The sequence below is a fragment of the Drosophila santomea genome, chromosome 2L, assembly GCF_016746245.2.
Source record: "Drosophila santomea strain STO CAGO 1482 chromosome 2L, Prin_Dsan_1.1, whole genome shotgun sequence".
Classification (NCBI taxonomy): domain Eukaryota; kingdom Metazoa; phylum Arthropoda; class Insecta; order Diptera; family Drosophilidae; genus Drosophila; species Drosophila santomea.
Genome location: NC_053016.2, coordinates 16,797,803 through 16,821,178, shown reverse-complemented (window position 1 = coordinate 16,821,178; position 23,376 = coordinate 16,797,803). Strand labels below are relative to the sequence as shown.

Sequence of the window (23,376 nt, the reverse complement as noted above, 5' to 3'; positions counted from 1 at the left end):
CGCTGCTTTTGGTGAAAAAGTCAACCTAGCAGGGTTCAGTAAACTTGTATCCAATTTGAAAATGGTTATGCCAGCCGGATAAAAACATTTTCCTATGGTTTTAGGCAATGCAACAACAAGTACCAGTGCTCGGTTGCACAGTCGGTGTAGCGGGCCATAAATGAGAACTCAATTAGAACGTTTACATTTCTGTAAGAAACGAGTTGCTGCTGCCGCCGCTGCCACTGCTGCCTGCCGTAGTTGCTGTGGTACATTATTTTTTGGCCTAAATAGTAGGCCTTGAGGAATCGGAATCGCTTGAGTTGTTTTTGTTTTACCGAGCGCCACGGCAGCGCAGCCAGCAGCGACGCGCGCAGCGACAGAGCGTCGGCGGAGCGGGAGATACCGATTCCGAATCGGAATCCGCTCAGAGTGGATTCGTCTTTTGGCCCATTCGGATGTGGCCTCGCATGTGGCGCGCGCGTTGTCCACTGACAGTTTTATTATTATTATTGTTGTTATTATTATTATTATTATTATTTGGGGCCCAAAGCTAACTCTTGCCCTTTCGAGCTGCGCGTTGTTTCGATTTCGGTTTGATTTCGACTCCATATCCATTCGGCATCTCGGCGTTCGCGTTGTTTCGAGTGCATCCACATCCACATCCGACTCCACATCCACATCCACATCCATTGCGATTGTTGTGTTGTGTTCCAGTTGCCGTTTTTGTGGGAGGTTAGTTGGTTGAATAATACGCGACTCCGCAGTGTACGCAAATTGCAAATTGCAAAAGCAATGCCCCCGCTCCATGGAAGTCCATTGAGAAACATAGATCCAAGAACTGCAATAGTGCCCTAGTGTGTGTGTGTGCCAGTGAGCGGGAGAGCGCACCAGTGCCTGTTTGTGTGCGTGTGTCTATATGAGTGTGTGTTTAGAATGCACCTTGTGGTATTTTGAAATCTAAAATTGCCAAACACCCAGCGCGTTTCTTTTTTTCGAGAGCATTGCAAAAGACTCCAGCTGTGCTAATGCTAAGTTAAAACGAAAAAACTATCAAACCGAAGAATCGAAGAACTGAACAACTGACAAGCTAAAAAACGAAAAAAAAAAAACTGAAAATCAGAAGCCAAGGCTGCCGCTCTTTCATTTTAGCGGGTATGTAATTACGAAACTCCTGCGAGCGCCTGGCTATTTCGGATATCTGTCGGATTGCGACAGATTTTCGTGGATTTTCCGCCATGGATTAATGGGCGCCAAGGGTACAGTCAGCTTTCCCACACGAACACGCACACACTAACGCGTTTATTGGCCAACATACAGTAAAGATTCCATAGGTGGCCACACCAGCTGTTCCTCTTACAACTAGAGTTTTACTAAAATTGCATAAAGGTATAAGTAATCAACTGTTTATGATCACAGTCAGATTCATATTAACTCTTTTCTTTTGCCTACTTTATTTTAACAGGAAAGATTGTTTTTATTAGCCATTTTTGGGATAGGCCAAGTCACAAGTTTTAGAAAACATTCTGCTATTAAACCGACCACCATATCTAAAATCCCATTTCCTTGGAGTTCCAAGAATCCAACTTCGCGGAGTTGCACCGTATTTACCTACGTCACGCCCACCTGATTTCAGTGCAATCGCGTTGGCCCAGTTTACGGGCATGCTCCAAGACAAAATACACTCCTACAAGGTCGATTGCCTATGTGTGCTGCTGTTTCTGTTGCCGTTTCTGCCTTTGCGGCTGTGGCTGGCGTTTTTCTATACCAGTTTCTAAACCTGCCGCAGCTAGTTTCAATTTCTACTGGGATTATCTGCTCCGGCTTCGGTGGCTGCGACGCCTCCGTCGCTGCTGCAGGTGGTGATGGCGATGGCGATGGCTGCAGCTCTCTGGGAGCTCATTACTTGGCCCGTCCTCGTCGCCCCCTCCACCTTCCTCGTCCACCTCGTCTGTGTGATTGTGACACAGAAACCAACTAAGAAGTATGTGGAAATCTCTTGGCTGCATCGAAATCAAATCAGAAACCCAAGTTGGTCTCGCCAGTCGGCGGCTCCGCGTTGAGTTTCCATTTCAGAACATATGTGCGTTTTCGCAACAGTTTTCAGATAGAAGATTGCTCGGACCTTTTAAAACGACAGTCATACCTGTTCAGGTACAATTTGGTTAGAAGTTAACTAAAGCGTATACCAAGAAAGAGCTCTTTTCCCTTAAATGTAACCAGCAGACAACATTAGGATAGTATTATATTACTGGATATATTTAACCGCTTTTAACTTATTTAGTGTGTGAAATGTAATGGAACATTTTATCTCAAAATGAACTGACTGTAAGATATATGAAGACCGAATAAGTTTATTCAAAAGGGCTTTAAAAAAAAAAAAGAAGATTCACTTCCTAATTTCTCTGCTTAAAGAATTGGGATTCAAGAAAATCTTGGTGATATCATATGTTTTCGCAATTTAACCTATTGAATTGATATGAAAGGCCTCTATGAAATGTTGTACAATGGTCACAGTTTTACAATCTCTAAAACTTGCTTTTACCATGTTTTCCATTTAGAAAATACGTCTTAGAAGGGCTTTACTGTAGTCGCTTGGCGTCAATTTCGTTCCCGCTCCCTTATCGATTCCGAATTTGTCTCTTGCAGTGGGATGCTAGAATTGTGCTCTGCATCTCTGGTTCATTCCCCAAAAGCAGTACACGCACACAGTGACGTTCACCCGTCACCCCTTTCCCACCACCCACAACCCATCGGGCACCTCCCGCACATCCACAGAGCAGTGTGCTCAATTAGGATTTACGGCTGTGTGTGTGTGTGTGTGTGTGTGTGTGCGAGTGCATCTCCCCCTACAGCAACTGCAAACTGCAAACTGCAGACTGCACGAACTGTGGTGCAATAAACGACGAACGGCGTGCGGGACGGAACTGAACGCATATTGCGTTGGCGGCGATAGCTTGGATGTAGTTGCTGCTGCTGCTGCTGGTGCTGCTCCCTCAGCTCCCCTACTCTACCACAACTCTGCTCTGCTCCCCCCTTGATGATGACAGCCGAGGTCGTAGGCAAAGACGACGGCATACGCTCGAGTAACTGGCCCACCACTACAAGCAGCCAAACCTGTTGACCTAATTTCAAATTCTGCTGCGTCTTGTTGTTGCTGCTGCGGCTGATCTGTGTCTCTGTGCCATCGGTTGGATGAGTGTATGTGTGTGAGTGTGTTTGAGTGAGTGGCGGCTCTCTGGGTGACGGTGTAGTGGTGTGCCGGAGAGCCAAACGATTGCAAATCTTCGGCAGTGGTGTTTGGCGCTAAGGGGGATCCACATCCACTTTTAATGGGAGAATAACCCAACAAAAAATAAAAGGCCTTCAAACTCAAGCATTCCCCTAAACGAAGATCTTCAAGCATTAGTTGGCTGGTATACATTTGGGAACATATTTGGTAACTTCGGGTGTACCAATGATTAGTCGTGCGAGATGAAACATAAAATGCTTACTAAATTTGTTAATAATGAATTTAGATGCTACGGAATAGTGTTACGTTAGAAAAATCTTCATTTAAGTCTTCATTTAATAAGGAGACAATAAAAGTGCATTGCAAGTTTATAACTTTTTAGTTATAGTTCTTACTTCAAAATAAGAAAAAGTATTAAATACGAGATTGATGCAATGACAGAATGGCATTCAGCTTTATTTACATATCTTTATAATATTCCATGCGCTCTTATTATTAGTAAACTAAAACTTAAATAGGAATTTTTGTCAGTGCAGAAATAATTGAGGCTAATATCTATCTGATCCTTATCCCCATCCCTTCGAACTCTGACTCACCTGAAGTGGTGACCCCCTCGGACGCCAGCCCTGGCATTTTCGTTCCAAACAAAACGAAGACAGACACAAATACGTATACGTATGTATATTGCATATTGGGATTCGGATACCGATGCAGATGGTGTGGAACTTCCACATTCATTTCCACCAGCTATTGCAGTTTGGATTCAGTTATGTTCGGTTTGTGTCGGTACTTGGGAATTTCGGAATCGGGAATTATTGGCAGACTTCGATGCTGGGATGCACTGGCTACGTATCATACTCTGGGTTTCGAGTGGGTGTATCCCACCTTATTTATATTTTGTATTTGTTTTTGCGTCCCAGTAACCACAAGAAATTACGGTCGCTGCCACAAGCTGCTGCCTCTGCCGGCGTCGCTGCCTGCTCCACTTGTCGCAGTGACGAAACGTTCGTGCCTGTGTGTGTCTGTTTGCCAGTGTTTGTGTGCAGAGAAAATCAAGTGAATCAAAATGAGCGTATAATTAGGTCAACACAACAAAAATTATACGCTAGCCACTTAGCAAAGAGAGCAGAGCGGCAGACTCTCTCTCTGGGAATCGGAAGTGGGGCAGAGCATGGTTGCTGGTTCCATCAATTAGAAATTAATTCACGCGCCTAATGCTACAAAATTGCAATAGCAGCAAGAGAAAAAAACGTGCACCTGCAACAACGGGAACAACAGCAGCGGCAACAACAACAACCACAGCTAGAGAGAGCGGGTGTGAGAAAAGCATAAACAAAAACGGGACATGCGCTGCCTGCTGCACTTGCCGAACGGGAGAGAGTGGGAGAAAGAGCGTGGGAGAGATGTTGTATACAGAGAGCTACATGGGAAGAAAAGATGTTTAACAGCTGTTCGCATATTTAAAGGTGTAACAATATAATTAGTGGGATAATGAACTTATTAAAATAGCAAAAAAACAAATACAAATTTTCAAATTCCCTAAAATTTTTAATTTCATTTAAATTTTAATACTCCATTGACCTTTATTTTTTTCTCAGTGTGCAGGAGAGCGCTTAAACTCAGAGAGCTCCAACGTTCGAATCGGCTCCCACTGAACTATTTTTTACCCCACGTTTTTTCTCGCCCGTTTCTTGATTTTCTTGCGTTGTTGTTGCTGCTGCTGCCCGTTGCTTGTTGGCCGTGGCAAGTGTTTCGCAATGAGTGCAGGCCAGGCCAAAACCAAAGCCGAAATGAAATCATCGCCGTGGCGTGCTCTCTGGCATTGATAGAGGGGGGAAATTCCTGTTCCACTTTCTATTATGGGAGTCGCGTTGTTGTTGTTGGCGTTGTTGCTGCAGCAGCAGTAGCAGCAAAAGCGGCGACTAAAGTAGCAAAACAGCACGTAGCATAAAAGTGTGTCACCATGGAAAGTGGTTTTCTCTCTCCCGCTTCTCTTTTTTCGCTCTGTTCTTGTTCTCATTTCGACGCACATGTTACCCGCTTGTAGTTGTTGTTTTGTTTTCTTTTTTTTTTGGCAATGCTTCATTGATTTGGCAAGAAGGAGAACAAAAAGAAAAACAACTCCATCGACCGACTGACTCATTTTGTTGCGTGACGAAAGACGATCTCCCCGCCATCCCACGCTGGAAAACCGGTAAAAAAAAAAAAAAACGCTGCTAAGGTCAAATCTGAAATATGGTCTATTTTGCATGAAGATCCAGCCTTCGAAAGTCAGTTGCCTTCAAAAAGATGCGCCACCTTCGTTTTTAACTCCACTTCCACTTTGGATCCCCGTCCACATCCAATTCCGATTTCAATTCCGACTCCCATTCCGCTGCGGATTCACCACTGGTCAATGCAATGCTAATAAACTAGCTTTTGATTTAAATTTGAATGGGAATCGTGCGCGGTGGCCTAAGGCTATGCAAAAGATTCATTTGGCCTACAAGCGAACGCACAGTGGCTTCAAGCCGACGAACTCGAATTTAAAGGCCAGTCTTTTAAAACATTTTTCTTTAAATGATTTCACTTTCTACGTTCTTAACAATTCGATAAGTTACTTAAGTGAAGTTTGTTAGAAATTTAATCGAAATACAGGGAATGTTCTTTAGAATCCATTTTTAATGCTACATACTAATTAATTAATACAACAACAAAATTACTAATACGCAATGTAAGTGTTACTCATCCGCCCTGATGATAAACAAAAACATAATTGATATTGTTTGAAAGATATGTAAATACACATGTAAATTCACATGTCTAACAATAATACATATCGACTTAAACAGAACTTCTTTGCGACTTTTTTAAAGTATCTCTGTATACACAGAAATCACTTCTTTGAACACTAATTTAACTATTAAATTCGGCATCCTAGGACGAAATCATAACTCTGTTGGAATTCCCACACCCGTTTTTGGACTCCCCTGAAAATAAGCCGCACACGTGGGCACCCCTTTATGGACGCCCGGCGGACAGTGTGCGACATCATTAAGGGCTCTCGGGGCGCTCCAATTATGTCGCTCACTGTGTGTGTGCTCCCATTCGCATTTCTCCGAGCATTTCTCATTTCCAGAGCGCTTTATGTTTTCTTTTGCTCTCGGCTTTTGGGGCTTCAAATTGGGAACAGCTCGGCGGGCAAGTGAAAATGCGGGACACCCGAAGACCCGAAACCCCAAGTTGGGTCGTACATACATACATATGTTAGCCAGCGCTTGGCCAGAGATTATGGTGATGATGATGATGATGGTGGTGGCGATAATGATAATAATGATAAAGCCTGACCCAGTTGCACTCTAAATCTTGACCCTATGACTCCATTGGGTTGGCAACTATGGCATTTATAATGCCAAAGCCAACAGCGCCTCATAATTACTGAAAATGCAAACCGAGTTTTTGTGCGTTTTTCTTGGGCTCGCAACGCTAATGCTTGCGAGCTTACAACACTTGAGTGGCCTGGCCCGAAAAGAAGTTTGGTACCTCCGAAAACCCGTTCGGCGGGGCATCGAAAAGTGAATTTGTAATTATGTAGATGCCCCCAAATAGGCCTATGACACACATCTCATTTTTCAGAGTGCTGACCTGGCCAGAAATGCACAGCCACTCACACAACCACTCTGTGGCACAGGGAAGCTGGTCGGGGCTGAGGTCGGCCCCATGGCTCTTGGCTTTGTGATCTGGCTAATGCTAATGCACAACCATTCAAGGTTGAATTAAATTAGCTGCGAGAAGAGCTGGCCCAGCTCTGTCCAATGATTATGGATGATGATTTATACGCTGCCCGATATACACCGACACCCCGCACATCTGCACATCCGCACATCCGCACCTGCTCGTATGTGTCTAACCTGCACTATGTATGGGTATCCACATTTGACCTATTGCCCAATTCCGGGCGAGACGACGGGTGACATGCGTCACTAAGCCAAAGTTGCACAATGGGACGAAACTCGAAACTTCAAATATAATCGTTGTTTATGGAAGCACCTTCAAAGCTCAATTAAAATACAAAGATGCTTTCTAGTTCGTTTATGAGTTTGCTTTCTTAGGGAAAATAAAGGCTGAAGAAGGGTCAACATATATGATTCAAATATACATTTGTGTAAAAAACAAACATAAATGCTTTAAAACAACTTGAGGATGATATTATCTTGTTTTGTTAAAACTATAATTAGGTTATTGTAGGATTGAAGTTGTTTGCTTGAAACAAGAACGTCTTCAAAAGAATTCCAAAATGTTGTGCCAAATGCCATCTGGTTGCCATTGTGTTTGCCGCACAGCTTTGAATGATTCGCTCGCCGTTTGTTGGTGTGGTCCCCATCTCTGGTTCGGGCAGCGTTTCTGTCAGTGTTTGGGTGTCCAAGTGATTGCCCACCTGCAAGACCAGTAATTGGCCCCAATAACTTTGGTATTTTCGTAGCACGAAGTCAACGTCAACGCCGGCAACGACTACAGCGACAAGGCCGCCCAAAAATGGTCGGTGCCGATGTGGTTGTTGTTGTTTCTGCTTTGGTTCTTGGCGAATTGTCCACAGGTTCCACCTGCCCCCTACCGCACACCAGTTACCCCTCCCACTGCCCCTCATCCCCATCCCACAAAGCTGCGACGCTGACACCAATTTGGCTTATTAGAGTCGAAGTCGAAGTCTGAGTTTGGGCTTTGGTCTATGGGCTGGAAGCACTTGAAATGCCAAAAACTGACTGCAAAATACAGCAACAACCGAAATAGCAACCACAGCTTGTCATCGATTTTCGGGCGTGGTCTGGACTAATCTTATTCGCACTGAGCCGACATATGTGTGCTAACATACATATATAAATGTGCCCAATGATATAAGCCATTAAAATAATTTAAAATCAATTTTAACATACATAGATTTTGGGTCAAGTTGGTGTATAATTTTAATATTCAATACAAAATATTATATATTTCGAGCAAAGAGCTTAAAGACAATGCCCACTTTGTACTTCCAGATGGCCGAAACGATCAGTACAGCAGCCAGCGGGATGGAGTTGGCCCTAAAGGACCCCAATCCGACGGTGGGTGGCGGCATCATTGTGGACATGACGCCCACCACGGCTGCCCTGCTGCATCATAACGCTATGGCGCTGCGCAGCCTCAAGGAAGCCGCCTCATCCGCCTCCGAGTCTGAGCTACAGGAACCGCGATCGCCGACACCCACGCCAACGAATCTCAGCACCGGCCCCCACTCGCCACCCATGACCTTCCGCTGCGAGCGTTGCGACAGTTTCGAGACCAGCTCGCGGGCATCCCTGCTGCTCCATGTGGTCCAGTGCCTGGCGGGTCAGGCGGCGGCGGCGGCAGCAGCGGCGGCGGCATCTGCGCGCCTGAAGAGCGAGGACCTGCAGGAGCCGGAGAACATGAGCCTGGGTCACATGGAGGGCGGTAAAGGCGATGGCCAGACAGGCAATGGTTCTAGCTCCTCGGCCAGCTCCTCGCCGGCCGGGAATAGCGGCGGAGGAGGCGGTGGCAACAGCAGCTCTCGCAAGGTCTTCGAGTGCGATGTGTGCAACATGAAGTTCTCCAACGGCGCGAACATGCGCCGCCATAAGATGCGACACACTGGCGTAAAGCCCTACGAGTGCCGGGTGTGCCAGAAGAGGTTCTTCCGCAAGGATCACCTGGCGGAGCACTTCACGACGCACACCAAGACGCTGCCCTATCACTGTCCAATCTGCAATCGTGGCTTCCAGCGGCAAATAGCGATGCGCGCCCACTTCCAGAACGAACATGTGGGCCAGCATGATCTGGTGAAGACGTGTCCGCTTTGCAGCTACCGAGCGGGGTCCATGAAGTCGCTGAGGATTCATTTCTTCAACCGTCACGGCATCGATCTGGATAACCCGGGACCAGGTGGCACCTCTTCGCTGCTCCTGGCCCTGGAATCACAGGCTTCGGCGGCGGCAGCGGCGGCGGCTGCTAGTTACGTGCCACCTGGACTCAGTCCGGTGCCCGTGCAATCTCAGTCCCAGCAGCAGCAGCAGCAGCAACAGGTGGCTCCTCCGGCCAGCGATAGCGGAGAGTCCATGCGATCCCTGGAGAATGCAACGCCTCCCATGCACTTCCTCACGCCCCACGTGGAGATCTCGACGCTGGGAGAGAGCGGCAACACGGAGTTGTTTAATGTAAGTCAATCGCTGTATACCAGTCCATCCCTTTTTTGAGCCCCTTCTCTTACAAATGATAAACTAGCTGATTTGCGTTTGGCGTGAATCTGCATTACAGGGCAACAACAATAACAATAACAACAACAACAACTGCGCTACCAACAACAATATAAATGGAGGGAACCACAACAACAACAACAGCAACTCCATTAGCAATGGAAATGCCGAGTCCAATAACGATAAGGTGAAAGATCGAGCCCTCATCATGCAATCGCCGGTGGAGTTGCCCATGGATTGCAACACAAAGGCCACGCCCATCACATCCAGTACCACAGCCAGCAGTCTGAGTGGAGGCCTGAAGAGCCACCACCAGCATCCGCATCACCACCACCACCATCACCACCACGAGAACCACATAACGCCGTCGATCAGTCTTATACCGATTAAACAGGTGAGTTGCCGAGTGCCACAATCGGGAGATAAAACAAATCAACGCTCGCCATTTTACTGGGCGAATGTGCTCCTATTTATTGGCATTATCAAATGGGGCTATACACTAGAATACCAGAATTATGAAAGCTATTTAATAGGTATATGGATATCTCCAATGCATAGTTCACTTCAGAGTACATAAAACAAACTAAAAAGACCAATTCACATCAAACTTTTTGTTAACTTAACTTTTGTTAACTTAACTTTGTAAATATTCATTTTCAAGAGATGGAAGATCTGTTCGTAGTGGATCGAATCCATACTACATCTGCATGCGAAGGCGGAACAATTTTTAAAAACCTGTTGTGCATCATAAAAGACTGCATACCTAATTTGGTTGAACTGGCTCTAATACACTGCCGAGATCCAGGGCTTTTATAATAATGGTTGATTCAGAGCTTGATCTTGACCTGTAAAATGAATTTCTGTGTACACTTTTATGATTCGAAATGCCATGAAATACGTATTGAATGGAAATTATTGTATTTTGTTATTATATATTAATATTTTAACCAATTAGCCTACTGATTTATATATTTATATATATTATATTGTATTCCTGTTACTTGTAGAGTAAAAGGGTATACTAGATTCGTTGAAAAGTATGTGACAGGCAGCAGGAAGCGTTTCCGACCATATAAGGTATACATATTCTTGATCAGGATCAATAGCGGCGCAAGTTAGTTGCCCATGTTTCCATTCCCACAATTTTCGGTATATTAAAGTAAAGGATTTTGTTCAATGAATGGAACGTATGAACGTCAAGATATCAGGAATTATAAAAGCTAAGATTAAGCTGATATTATTTACATGCAGCGCAAGTTAGTTGCCCATGTTTCCATGCCCACAATTTTCGGTATATTAAAGTAAAGGATTTTGTTCAATGAATGGAACGTATGTAAATGAGATAACAACATAAACATATTTATCTTGTACTTTTATATTTCTTGTTTTTTAACACTAAGTTTTTCTCTTATTGATCAAAAGGAACCTATGTCGGAGGATATGGACAAGAAGGACCTGATGAACGGCAGTGATCCCAACAGCGACACAGAACAGGCTTCCAACAATAACAACAGCAGCAGCAACCACAACAGAATCACCTCACTGATCAAGGTGTGTTAATATGAAATATATATATGAACATTTTAAGCCACCATACTAATCCATCGGTTTTTGGGCTAGGTCTCGCCACTGAAGTCGCTTCTGCGCGAGGATCTCAAGCGTCGCATCTGCGCAAAGGCCAACAACCGGATCACCCGGAATAATTCCACGCCGCTGGAGAGTAACAACAACAACTCCGTGCTGTCTAACAGCCTGAGCAACGGATCCGGCCGGGGATCACCCGGTGTGAATGGCGGCAGCGGAGGAGGTGGAGGCGGAGGAGCACCCACGTCGGCAACACCCAGTGCCACCAATGGCGCCAGCTCGACGCCCATCTGCAACGGGACCATCACGTCGACCGGCCAGGATGGAGACCTGCTGATCAACCGCAAGCTGATCCTAACCTGCCACTTCTGCGGCATCGAGTTCCCGGACGAGACGCTGTACTTCCTGCACAAGGGCTGCCACTGCGAGAGCAATCCGTGGCGGTGCAACATCTGCGGCGAGCAGCTGAACAACGTCTACGAGTTCAACTCGCACCTGCTCAGCAAGAGCCACCAATAGCAGCCACAGTTGGCCGGCAAGTAGGCGGATTGAGGAGCTTGCCGGCTTGGGATCTGGATGGTCCCAGGAATCGGAATCGGAGTCGGAGTCGTACTCGATTCAGAATATTTACTTAGCTCAATTTTGAGAGATTTTCCACAACCAGGCACACAGTTAAGCTCAGAGCAAATTATACACTTACCATCTAGTTCTACGTTTACACTTACGTCTATGTTACATATATAGTTAGTTAGAGATAACTCATCATATTTTTATGATCTGCATGAAGAGAGTATGAAAATCCAATGAGAGCTACGTAGTTACCTAACCCCTTGAAAAGTCGGAGACGAAGTTGAAGTCGAACAGTCGAGATGGCAGAATCAAAAACGGAGTGCGATGGATATACACACATCTATACCTTCCCGGAAACCAACCCTGTTATGTAGTCTTATTATGCATTAGGTTTTGTAGTTTAGTCCTTAAGTACTTGGCAATAATTTCCAGCCGGTTCAACTGGCCAGCAAACACTTGCGTCAACGCGGGTCCGCTTTAGTCGGTTTAGTGCATTATATAGCTAAGCTCGCCTCAAAGGTGGCAGTCTATGGTTTTAAGCATCCACAACTCACACTTCACACACATACATATATACATCCGATATAGATACATATACATACATATATATATGCCTATAAAATTGCAGCGAAGGGCTTTAAATTTGTTATGTTTTCAGAGTTTAATACGACAGCAGCAAGTTTGATTAGGCGGATATAAACGAGAAGCTATATCTACATATATTTACATATAAACAACAGGATATATACGTACATAGCCAGGTTATATACTCCACTGTCACACAGCAGACATACAGCGACAGACATACATACTACACACAGAAACAGATGCAAATACAGATCCAGATACATATGCAGATATAGAATCGGATTCAGATTTAGATTCAAATTCAGATTCAGATAATGATTCTTTTAGCTTAGCAGAGGGTTATCGAATTATGAATTCAATTATTATACTCGTACCTTTTACATAGCTCCTAGTTTGAGTAACTAATCTAACACAATAACAACAGCGATCGGGGGTTACTTCGATTGTGGAAAACATTTCGAATATTCGCACAGTGCTGCTCGTAAGTTTGCATACAACTGGAGCGTAGGAACATTTTTTAAACAAGCAAGACAAAAACATGCAAAAAATACAATTGTGATACGAAATTGTTGTAAATAATTGGTAAATCGAAATATGAGTAACACGAACTTTATCGTTTAGACAAAACTATGCCTTAGATGCCTATGATAGCATTACATACATATACTGATATACTGATATCTACATCTACGATACGAGCGATCACTGTACAAACAACCAACTGGACATGGAACTGTTGATTAGTATAGATAACTTTAGTGTAAATCAAAATTTGGAAAGTAATCCCTAGACCACTCCCCTCCCACCATCCACCTTCCACATCCCTCCATCCCCCCTTCCATTTCAAACTTCCCAGTCCCACCCCCTGCTGACGTTACGGGTTGTATGCAGCCAGCATGGCGCCACTGTGCGCTAAATTTTACTTCAGATTAACATCCGTCCATGATGTTCACGAGTTCTAGCGAAAGTAACACACTTATCCATAAAGCCTATGTATGTAAAAAGGAGGACTCGAAGCCAATCACATTGCTTATTGCTTAGTTCCCTTCTACTCTGTTATTTGATCTGTACTTTTAGCTAGCGTTAATTCTTAGTCGAAGTTTTTTGTTAATCATTTTGTTGTTTATCCGTTAGCACATAGAAGACACCTGCAGCACTTGCACATTATGTACATTACGTTCTTCCCGACCCTTCTTATAGCAATACATTGTAATAACCCCTTATTTTGCTCTACTCTAGCCAATTCACTCGTGTATAAATGGTTTGTTGTGTTCAGTTAATATTTACTACTTACTACTTGGTAACTCACCACATAGGGCGTAATTTTGTTTTTGTTTTTAACTTTGTTAATGAACTATTGTCACGCTGTTACACGAATCAATCCATTTTCAAATCAAAAGGCGTATAACGTTGAATGTAACAATTGAGCAATTTTTAGCGATCTTTCGTGTTAAATTTTAATAGAATTAAACGATAACAGAATGGAAAAATTAAAAACACCAAATGGATTAAGAACAGAAACAAAATATTTACTTAATTAGTGATTATAATTCTAGCTACAAACAAAAAGGCATGTTAATTTTTTAGAAATAAAAATGGTTTAAAACAAGCAATATAAATGTCTCTTTTTTGCCGCCGTGCATAACGGTTGACTGCTTGCGGAAAATTAAAGCAGATCGCGTATGTTAAAATGCCTCTGTTAGTCCACTGCTTGACGATGTTAACTCACTGCTTGTTAATCGTCTGCTCAATGCGGAAAAATTAAGGGGAGAATTGTTTCGCATTTATTGTTACAGTTACATTTCAAATAAAATTTAAGAAACGGAAAGATACAATTTTTATTTAATTTTTACTTTATTTTGAAATTACCAATTAATAAATAATAATGAAAGCTTGTTTTATGAAAACTACACTAAAAGTTACCACTTGCTTATCTCGCCCACACAATTATGTACATGTCCTAACTATTCTATTAAATATTTTAATACCGGTTCGATAATGACTTTACTTTACGTCTAAAAACAGATGTAAGTGACTTTTATTCAATCACTTCACTCGCCTTTTGTTACGACGCAGCTCCAGTGTTCCGTACGTCACAGGATTGGTTGACTGGCAATTCACCAATGGAAGCTCCTTAACAGCACAGTGGTTGAAAATGTACCATAATAGCAGAGAAATTCTGACGCCGGCGCAGTGAGTGTTGTATGTACATATCATGTCAGATACATTTATCTGGTTGACAGGGGTTGGTTACGAAATGCGAATGAGAGACCTTTTTTAAAAGGAAACAATATGGGAGGTCACATCAGCGGTCCCGGTTGTGCGTCTGTATATATGGCAGCTTAGCATATACTCCAATTAAAAGGAGAGCTAACGTTCTAAAAATAGTTGTCAGGCCTGTGACATGTTACCCATACATGGATATATACTACAGTATTAAAAGAATTCCTCAATTATTTTACTGAAATGGTAAAAGGCATTTTATATATTTTCGCTTTGATATTACAAAACATTCTGTAGCTACCTAAAAAATAGCTATCTTTTGGTCTTGTTAAGCAAGCATAAGTTGGTGAATTCAATTTAAATAATATATCCCCTAAAGTAAGATGAAATGCCCGTTGGTAATTTATATTATATTATACAAATATATATATCCATGATGTTTTATAAAACAAAACTGTAAATTATAGAAGTGCGTTATAGGAAAATTAAATAAACGATACATTTTAAATAGCCATTTGTTCGTTTTTTTCTTTATTTGAATCTAAATATGTCAAGTTCAAATAAGGGGTACATCTTTTAATCTTCTAATGAAAATAAAATACGTAATAAATCTTTATAATTTTTCCAACCTATTAAACATAATATATATTTTAAAGGCAAATACATTATTTTGAGGTTCGTAAACATTTTTGTCCCATCCTAGTTTGTGATTTTAAAGATGTTTGTTTTGGCATATACATGTATATAATTAAATAATCGCAATACTCATATGTAAAAAAATATAATTTTATTTTACTGAATGATTACAATATTTTTTAGTTGAGAAGAACACCGACCGATTATAATTAGGTCTCAAACTGAACTCTGATAATTACTCTGATTTGATTGACGTTCAAGCCTCGGTTTCGAGCTTTTCTAATATGGACTTTAGACTTTAGGGTTCTGATCAAATGAAGAGAGAAAGCTTTGGAGTTGCTGACTTTAATAGTCTTCGCATTTCTCTTGGATTCAAGTGCATTCGCTCTTGGATACAAGTGCTCTTAGAATCTTATAATTTTGTTTATTGAAATCTAATACTTCTGTTTTCGGGATTGCGAGTCCGAGCTTTGAACGTGGGAACGCAACGATGATGCGAGGGCTTAAGCATAGATTGTTTAAATTAGGCAACGGATGTTTAGTCTACCAGTGGGTGACTTATCAGGTATCTGGTATCTGTTGGGTACATCCAGAGTTGTGTTGGGTGTATGGGTGTGTGGGTGTATTTGGGTGTACATGTTGTATGTGTATTAGTGTGTAGGCATGTGCTTAAGTCTTAGGGACTTATGGATATGTCACTCCCCCAATCATTGAATTTGGCCTGTCCTCAGGTCGTTAAATTTGGATATATCATAACATTGTTTTCTGGTTGAATATTTTCTTTGACATTAGTTTCAAGGTGCGGATGTTCTTCTTTTTGTTTACAATGTTTGACAATAATTTTCTTAGGTATATTTTTAAACTTATATGCTAAATACAGAGTCAAACTAATTATCATGATGACAAAAGTTGTAATGCATATAATTTGGAAAAAGTTGTAGTGTTTTACATGTAATTTTATCATTTCTTTTGTTTCTAAGTGATTTATTGGTTCTAAGCGTGTAACATTGTTGGTGATATAAATCGTTTGTGTAAAATCTGCTACATTATTAGAAATTAGGAATTCATCTATTTGCATGGTACAATTTTTAATTTTAATGATGTTGTTTCCTGATATTAATATTTCGTTGTTTGTACAATCTTGGTTGACAACTGTTTCAGGAATATTCCATGTTAAAAGTATATTTGGTTCTATATAATTTATTTGGAAATTTCTTTGGGTTTTAATGTATTTGCATTGAGTTTGCTCTTGTTTAATAAGTCCAACAATACATTTGTCGAATATTAATTTATCTGTATCTTTATGAAATACTTGGTTATTGAATACATAAAACTTATCGAATATTTGCTCGGTTAGAATATAGTTATGTTCATCTGGGTACGGAACTATTTGAAATATCGGAACTTTAGTGACCTCGCTAGGAACGTGGGATATAATCAAAATTTCGTTCGTGTCTGTCTTGAGCCAAGTTGATGTTTTTATCTTTAGCATTTTCTCAGAATTTATGTGTTTCAAATAATCATGTTTTAGTAATTTTGGGTTAAAGATCCCTAATCTGGTTAATTGCATACCTAACTCGATGTCTTCTATGTATTCTGTAAACTGCTGTAGGTTGAATATCAGTATCGCAATTTGTTGGTTCTGTTCTTTTTCCACCTTGAGCCTATTAATTATGTCTATACCGCTGTTGATTATGTCGATAACTATGTTTAGATCATGGGTTTTAACGGAGTCTTCTGACATGTTATTAATTTTTTCCTCTAACTCCTCCCTGTCGTCTTCATCTAATGTACCAAATAAGTATTTATATGCCTTCCCTACTACGTTCAAGAGACCTCTTTTACTTCTGTTAATAATTCTTAATCCATTTATTTCCCGTTTTAGTTTATCGACTAAATATTGTATCTGAGGTACATTGGGATAGTCATTTGCATCAGTTACTAGATTTTCGAACATAAGCATTGTCTTTGTTATGTTTATACTTAAATAGTGGTATTCGTAGCTGGTTGGAATTTCCATCGTTCCGGTTTGGAATATAAGGTATCCATTTTTCGCACTTATTGGGTTTACTTCGATGTTGCTGCATTTGACCATAGTGATAAGTGATAACATGCAACTAAGCATTATTAGAAATATATTGCGTACTTTGCGCTTCTTTGGCTGGTCTGGAATGATCGTATTTGCTCTTATTAATTTTTTTTTGTTTCTTGAATTTTGATTTATAATGAACGATTTTCCTGCCGCGGTTTGTTTCCTCAAAATGTTTACTGTCTACTTGTTCAATTCTTCCTGTCTTTTTAAATGGATTGGTGATTTTACTCTTCACGAGTGGAGCCTGTCTATATTTTATATCAACTTCAAAATCATGCCTATTCTTATTAAGATATTCGATCTTATCAATTTTGTTTTGTTGTACGTTAAAGTCTGGGCTGCCTGCATATAGAAAAATGTCTGCCGGAGATAGTTTTGTACTATTATGTTTAGTTTTATGATTATAGACGTATAAGATTGTTTCGAACCTTGTAAACCTATCTTCTATATTTTGTTCACTACCGATGATTCTTAGCTTTTCGTTTACGGTCTTGTGAAATCTTTCTATATCGGATACACCATTTTTGCTGGTTGTTACAGAAATTTGTACGCCTTCGGATCTTAACCAATTTTGCAAAGCTATGCACATAAAAGCTGAATCTTTGTCTGCTTTAATTTCTTGTGGCTTTCCCATATCATTGAATATTTTAGTAATGGCTCTTTTCGCTTCTAGCCAATCTCTACTTTTTACTTCAACTAGGGAGGCAAATTTTGAATAAATATCAATACAAGATAAGAAGATCTGGTTACCCGTGAGATAAAAATCTATCACGTATTTTTCTCTTGTGTTAAATATTTCTGGTGTTGTTTCAAATGTCAATTTAGTGTCTCGATGTTCTGTTTTTGCTAGATTACAGATTTCACATTCATTAATAATATTTTGAATTAGCTTTTGACTATCTGGGTAATAGTATTTTTCTTTAAACCAATTAATGGTTTTTTCTATACCTGGGTGTAAAACTTCCTTATGTCTTTTTAGGATTAAATCCTTAAATTCTGCATAAGTTAGTATATCAATTAGCTTCGTGGTACATCTCAATAGTTTTGTGAAATTGTTAGGGCTTATGATTTCGGTAAATGCTCTCTGGAAGATCAGAAAATCCTCATCATTAGGGAAGTAAATTGCGCTTTTCTTGGTGCACACATATTCCTTAATGAGGGTTTTGGCGAGTTCAAGTGTCATTTCTTTATAGATTATTTTAATCTTTAGTTTTTGAAAGTAGTGGATTACACTTGTTGTGTCATTGTCGCCTTTTTCTATCTCTATTTGTCTAGAAAAGAAATTCATTGGTCTCTCCGTTATGGATATATAATTTAAATTATCTTCATTAGCACTATGTATAGTTGCGTCTGCGCTGTTTGCGACTTCGCCAACCATGACTTCTTCTATCTTTGTGCGGGAAAGAGCATCCGCGACATAGTTTTCTTTGCCTGGAAGATATTTTATTTTATAATCGAATTCATTAAGTTTGATTTTCCACCTTTGTAATTTCATGTTTGGCTCTTTGATATTATTCAGCCATACCAATGGCTTGTGATCACTCATTATTTCAAATGGCCTGCCGAATAAGTATGACCTGAAATATTTTGTCGCCCAAACTATAGCTAACAATTCTTTTTCAATGGTAGCATAGTTGATTTCGTGTTCGTTCAGCGTTCTGCTGGCATAACAAACGGGCTTATGATTCTGTGAGAGCACTGCACCAATAGCTACATTACTCGCGTCAGTTGTTAGAGAAAAAGGCTTCGAAAAATCGGGGTAGATTAATATCGGATCTGAAGTTATCAAAATCTTTAGTTTTTCAAATGATTCGATGTAGTCTTTACATTTAATATCTATTACAGCACCTTTCTTAAGTTTGAGGGTCATGGGTTTAACTATCTTGGCAAAGTTAGGAATGAACTTGCGATAGAACCCACATAATCCCAAAAATGATTTTATCTGTTTAGGTGTCTTAGGTAACGGAAAATTTGTGATTGCAATGGTTTTGTTTGGGTTTGGTTTAATGCCATTTGTTGTGACAATATGTCCCAGGAATTCAGTTTCTTTTTAACATTTCAGTGTAATTTGATTTATCTACAGGGTCGCTTTCTAATTCTAACTTGTCAAACATAATCCAATATTGTGATTCGAGCTTCTCGATGAACTTACAGATGTTTCCGGGGTATGATGTATCCTCCAGTTGTCTTATGAGTTGTATGTAGGGCCTGTGATCCTTGAATGCCATCGCCAGGACCGTCTTTGTATCCAGCCATGTGTTTACTCTTTCTTGGGTCACGACCTCCAATGCTGCATCTACTAGTAACCGTTTCACTGCTCCGTAGATAACGTGTGCTTGTCTGGCATCTTGGGTAGGGTATAAGTTGAGTAGCTGCTCGACCTGGTTAACAAACACAGACAGCTTGCCAGGTGTGCCATCGTAGTAGTTCAGTTCTTTCATTTGATTTAATAATTGATTTAGGTGGGTTTCCGAAAGTTGCGGAACTGCCATGGTGTATTTGTATAAGTATTTGGATACACGTTGTTTATTTAAATTCTTTGTTTTAAGTTACGGAATTAAAAATTTTAATTAATTTTGTTTCCGACCGCACGGGATTTTAAATTGTCTTGCAGATGTTACTGACCACACGGGATTTTTTCTTGAATACTACTTTCACGTAGATTCTTTTGCGGATCTTAAAATAATTTAAGAATCACTGTTTTAATTCGCCGATCCTGGATAGCTAGTTGTATAGCGTATCCTTCAATGGATCAGTACCGTACTAAAAGGACTCTTTATTTAACAAATCCTACCGACTGCGCCAATTAAATAATCGCAATACTCATATGTAAAAAAAATATAATTTTATTTTACTGAATGATTACAATATTTTTTAGTTGAGAAGAACACCGACCGATTATAATTAGGTCTCAAACTGAACTCTGATAATTACTCTGATTTGATTGACGTTCAAGCCTCGGTTTCGAGCTTTTCTAATATGGACTTTAGACTTTAGGGTTCTGATCAAATGAAGAGAGAAAGCTTTGGAGTTGCTGACTTTAATAGTCTTCGCATTTCTCTTGGATTCAAGTGCATTCGCTCTTGGATACAAGTGCTCTTAGAATCTTATAATTTTGTTTATTGAAATCTAATACTTCTGTTTTCGGGATTGCGAGTCCGAGCTTTGAACGTGGGAACGCAACGATGATGCGAGGGCTTAAGCATAGATTGTTTAAATTAGGCAACGGATGTTTAGTCTACCAGTGGGTGACTTATCAGGTATCTGGTATCTGTTGGGTACATCCAGAGTTGTGTTGGGTGTATGGGTGTGTGGGTGTATTTGGGTGTACATGTTGTATGTGTATTAGTGTGTAGGCATGTGCTTAAGTCTTAGGGACTTATGGATATGTCACTATATGTATGTTTAGATAAAAACGGTCGTGTTCATTTTTGTGTGTTCTTTTGGGGTATTTTTTTAGTACAGAAGAAACCCATTTAAGTTCCTAACTAATTTATCAGCAAACGGAACAAGATCAGATTAAACAACCCCGATCAGAATAAACACCTTTTCGCAGATCAGTGCGAGGCACAGTCTGCTGGTCGGATATATCGTATCATTGGCAGCTCACTTCCTCTGCTGCGGAAGCCATTTGGCAATTTCCTAATGCCAAATACCCTCCCGATTCGAATGCCGATCCGGATTCCGAGCATATGCTCCGCTCGCCTCAAATCGGTGTGTTTTTCTTGTTTCGGGTCCCGCTTTGCGGCAATTTGTTTGCAGTTTTGTTTGCAGTTTTGTTTGCGATTTAGGGGATAATGCGCCTTAAAGCCAAAACACGATTGACTGAGACCCCGGTCACAACTAATCGCCCGACGAGCAGAGTGGCGAGCAGAGAAGAGGAGAGGAGAGATCTGTCTGGCTGACTGGCTAGCTGGCTAGCTGGTTGGCTGATCGGGTAAGGATAATGCCCGGCAAGTCCATTGTGAACGCATCAATAGCTATAATCGCAGCATCAATATTTACCCTGCGACCGACTCCGGATTCCTCCTTTCCCCGATCCCCGATCCCCGATCTCCGAGCCCCGACGGACAACAATGCGAGCAAATCCGCTGCCAGCGTTCCAATGAGGCGATTAACACCTAAATATGTGTGTCATTAGAGGCGACAAATGGAAAACGCATTGACAGCCAGACAGACGGTGGCTTTGACATCCTCATCCTCATCCTCATCATCGTTCTCAGCCAGTATGCTGAATGCAGCCGCGGAATACACCGTCAGAAAACTGGGACGCTTCACTTGAAGTTTATACCAACAAGATTTTATATTATTAAGGCGCTAAAGACTGGCAGTTCACTCGAAATTTGTATTACCTTCAACATCAAAATTTGTAATAATACTGCATACATCGTTCATACTTTTACTGTATATAATAAGAATTGGAACAATGCTTTGTAGAATTTGAAGTCCCAGTCCAGGCAAATGAAATCGAAGACCCATTTCTCGCAGTGCACTGCCACATATCAACCTTCTGTGCTGCTTGGTGTTGATAATGCGCGTGTTTTTATTTTCAAATGCCGATAACTTGCCCTTAAGCCGATTTGGCATACGTGTCATAAGGCCCACGAATACATACAAACGGAATGCAGATGGATTTTTAAATGGGGCTTGAGGTCGGCAAAACAAAGACCACGGTTTTCTGCCAAGCAAATGACGTCACCAAGAAGACCCCTCACGGAAATGCAAGCCTTAAATCGAAAATAGTTGAAATTAAAGTAAAACTGCTCTGCACTGTGTGTTGTTATTTAATCTGTAGGTAAAGAAGATGCCTTCTAATAATTTCAAATTTAGTTAGCTAGTGACAATAAAGTTGTTTCGCTGCAACTTGAGCCGCACTTCTTTCAGTGCACAGCTTACCAATTCGCTCACACTTTCCCTAACCCCTTGTGGTCACCAATGGTTGGTAGTGGCATCCGCGTCCCTCACGGCTGACCGAATATATCCCCTCCATCTGTGTGGGCGAGTGTGTGCGGCCTGGCCTAAACCGATTTAAAGCTGACTTGGCCGAAAGGAGGCTCAACCAGAGGAGATTTGCTAACTAATTATTGAATAACTCAATGAGGCTTTGACATTCGATACTTTCAAAGTGCAGCGGGTCATAATCTCCAAAAAGTAAGCTCATATGGAATAGAATACTATCCATATATGTAAGAAGATGCAATACAACAACAAGGGATAACTCTATAGTGGCTTAGCTAGTAGAGTGTTGGCCTATCAAAAGAAATTGAGAAGAAAACCATACAAATAAAAAAAATTAAAACATTTTTTAATATTGTAGTCTTTTAGTCTTATTGTAGGTTTATAAAGATCCTGATCAAGAATATATTTACATAATTTATAGGATACAAAGCGTGTGTCCCTGTTGAAAACATGACAACTCTATTATCGTGGATTCCTAACTGTCAAGCTTCGTCGACTAGAAGGAAAGTTCATTTAACAATTAATTTGAAAAAAAATGGCAGAAAACAAGAACTTATATTGCATCCAATTGGAATCATGTTTCCGAGCAATTATCTTGTTTATACACCAATTGAAAGCTTCAATCCGTACGAAAATAATTGTCAGGGACGCGATTATCAAACACTATCTATCCGACTTCTAGTCGATCTCCCCCGAAATTGGTGTTTCCAGCCCCTGCCGCACACCATCCATCCAGAATCACACAAGCTCATGTCAGTGAGTTCAAATTACATTTAATTGTTGGACATTTTTTTGTGGCACGAAGCGGGGAGGCAGCGAGGGAGTACTTATGTAGTACATACGAGGGGCATGTGGATGGAAAGCCGCCATGAGGTCAGGGGAAAGGGAAGCTGGGCTTAATTTGTAAAAGAGATAACATTTACACGTCAAAAGCCTCAGACATGCGTTGGGTTGCAAATGGCTTTGGCTTGGATGAGGGCGGTACGGGCGGAGATTACGGTGGTGGTAATGTGGCGATGTGCCGGGTCGGCCAGCTGAAATACTAGAACCTGAACCCGATGGGCTGGGGTAAGTGAATTTGAATCTCAATTGAATTGCGAGTTTGGGCGAACTTTACGCCTGTCTGCCCGCTTAGATCCTGCCCTGCTCATCTGCGAACCCAATTATCTTCCAATAAAAGGGCAGCGGAAAAGTGCATCCTCAAGTTACGACACACACACACATCCCAATCCCAATGTTGTTGTAACGGATTTGTAAGCTGGCTGCTTGTTTGCCCAAAAAACCGA

At 41.1% G+C, this 23,376-nt stretch overlaps 1 protein-coding gene across 3 annotated transcripts; it reads left to right on the top strand.

Annotated features, from left to right (window-relative positions):
• The first annotated feature begins 422 nt into the window (after window positions 1-422).
• On the top strand, window positions 423-13,777 carry LOC120452849 (DNA-binding protein Ikaros). 3 transcript variants are annotated; one of them, XM_039637289.2, is made up of 5 exons: window positions 423-714; window positions 8,227-9,399; window positions 9,500-9,832; window positions 10,861-10,989; window positions 11,059-13,776. In XM_039637289.2, exons 2-5 carry the CDS (start codon window positions 8,227-8,229, stop codon window positions 11,539-11,541), a joined length of 2,118 nt encoding a protein of 705 aa, XP_039493223.1. In that variant the 5' UTR covers window positions 423-714; the 3' UTR covers window positions 11,542-13,776. The 3 variants fall into 3 exon arrangements, with proteins under 3 accessions (XP_039493223.1, XP_043862460.1, XP_043862461.1); XM_044006525.1 differs by having other exon boundaries at window positions 9,467-9,832; XM_044006526.1 differs by lacking the exon at window positions 423-714 and adding an exon at window positions 4,801-5,405 and having other exon boundaries at window positions 9,467-9,832; window positions 11,059-13,777.
• Window positions 13,778-23,376: the final 9,599 nt, after the last annotated feature.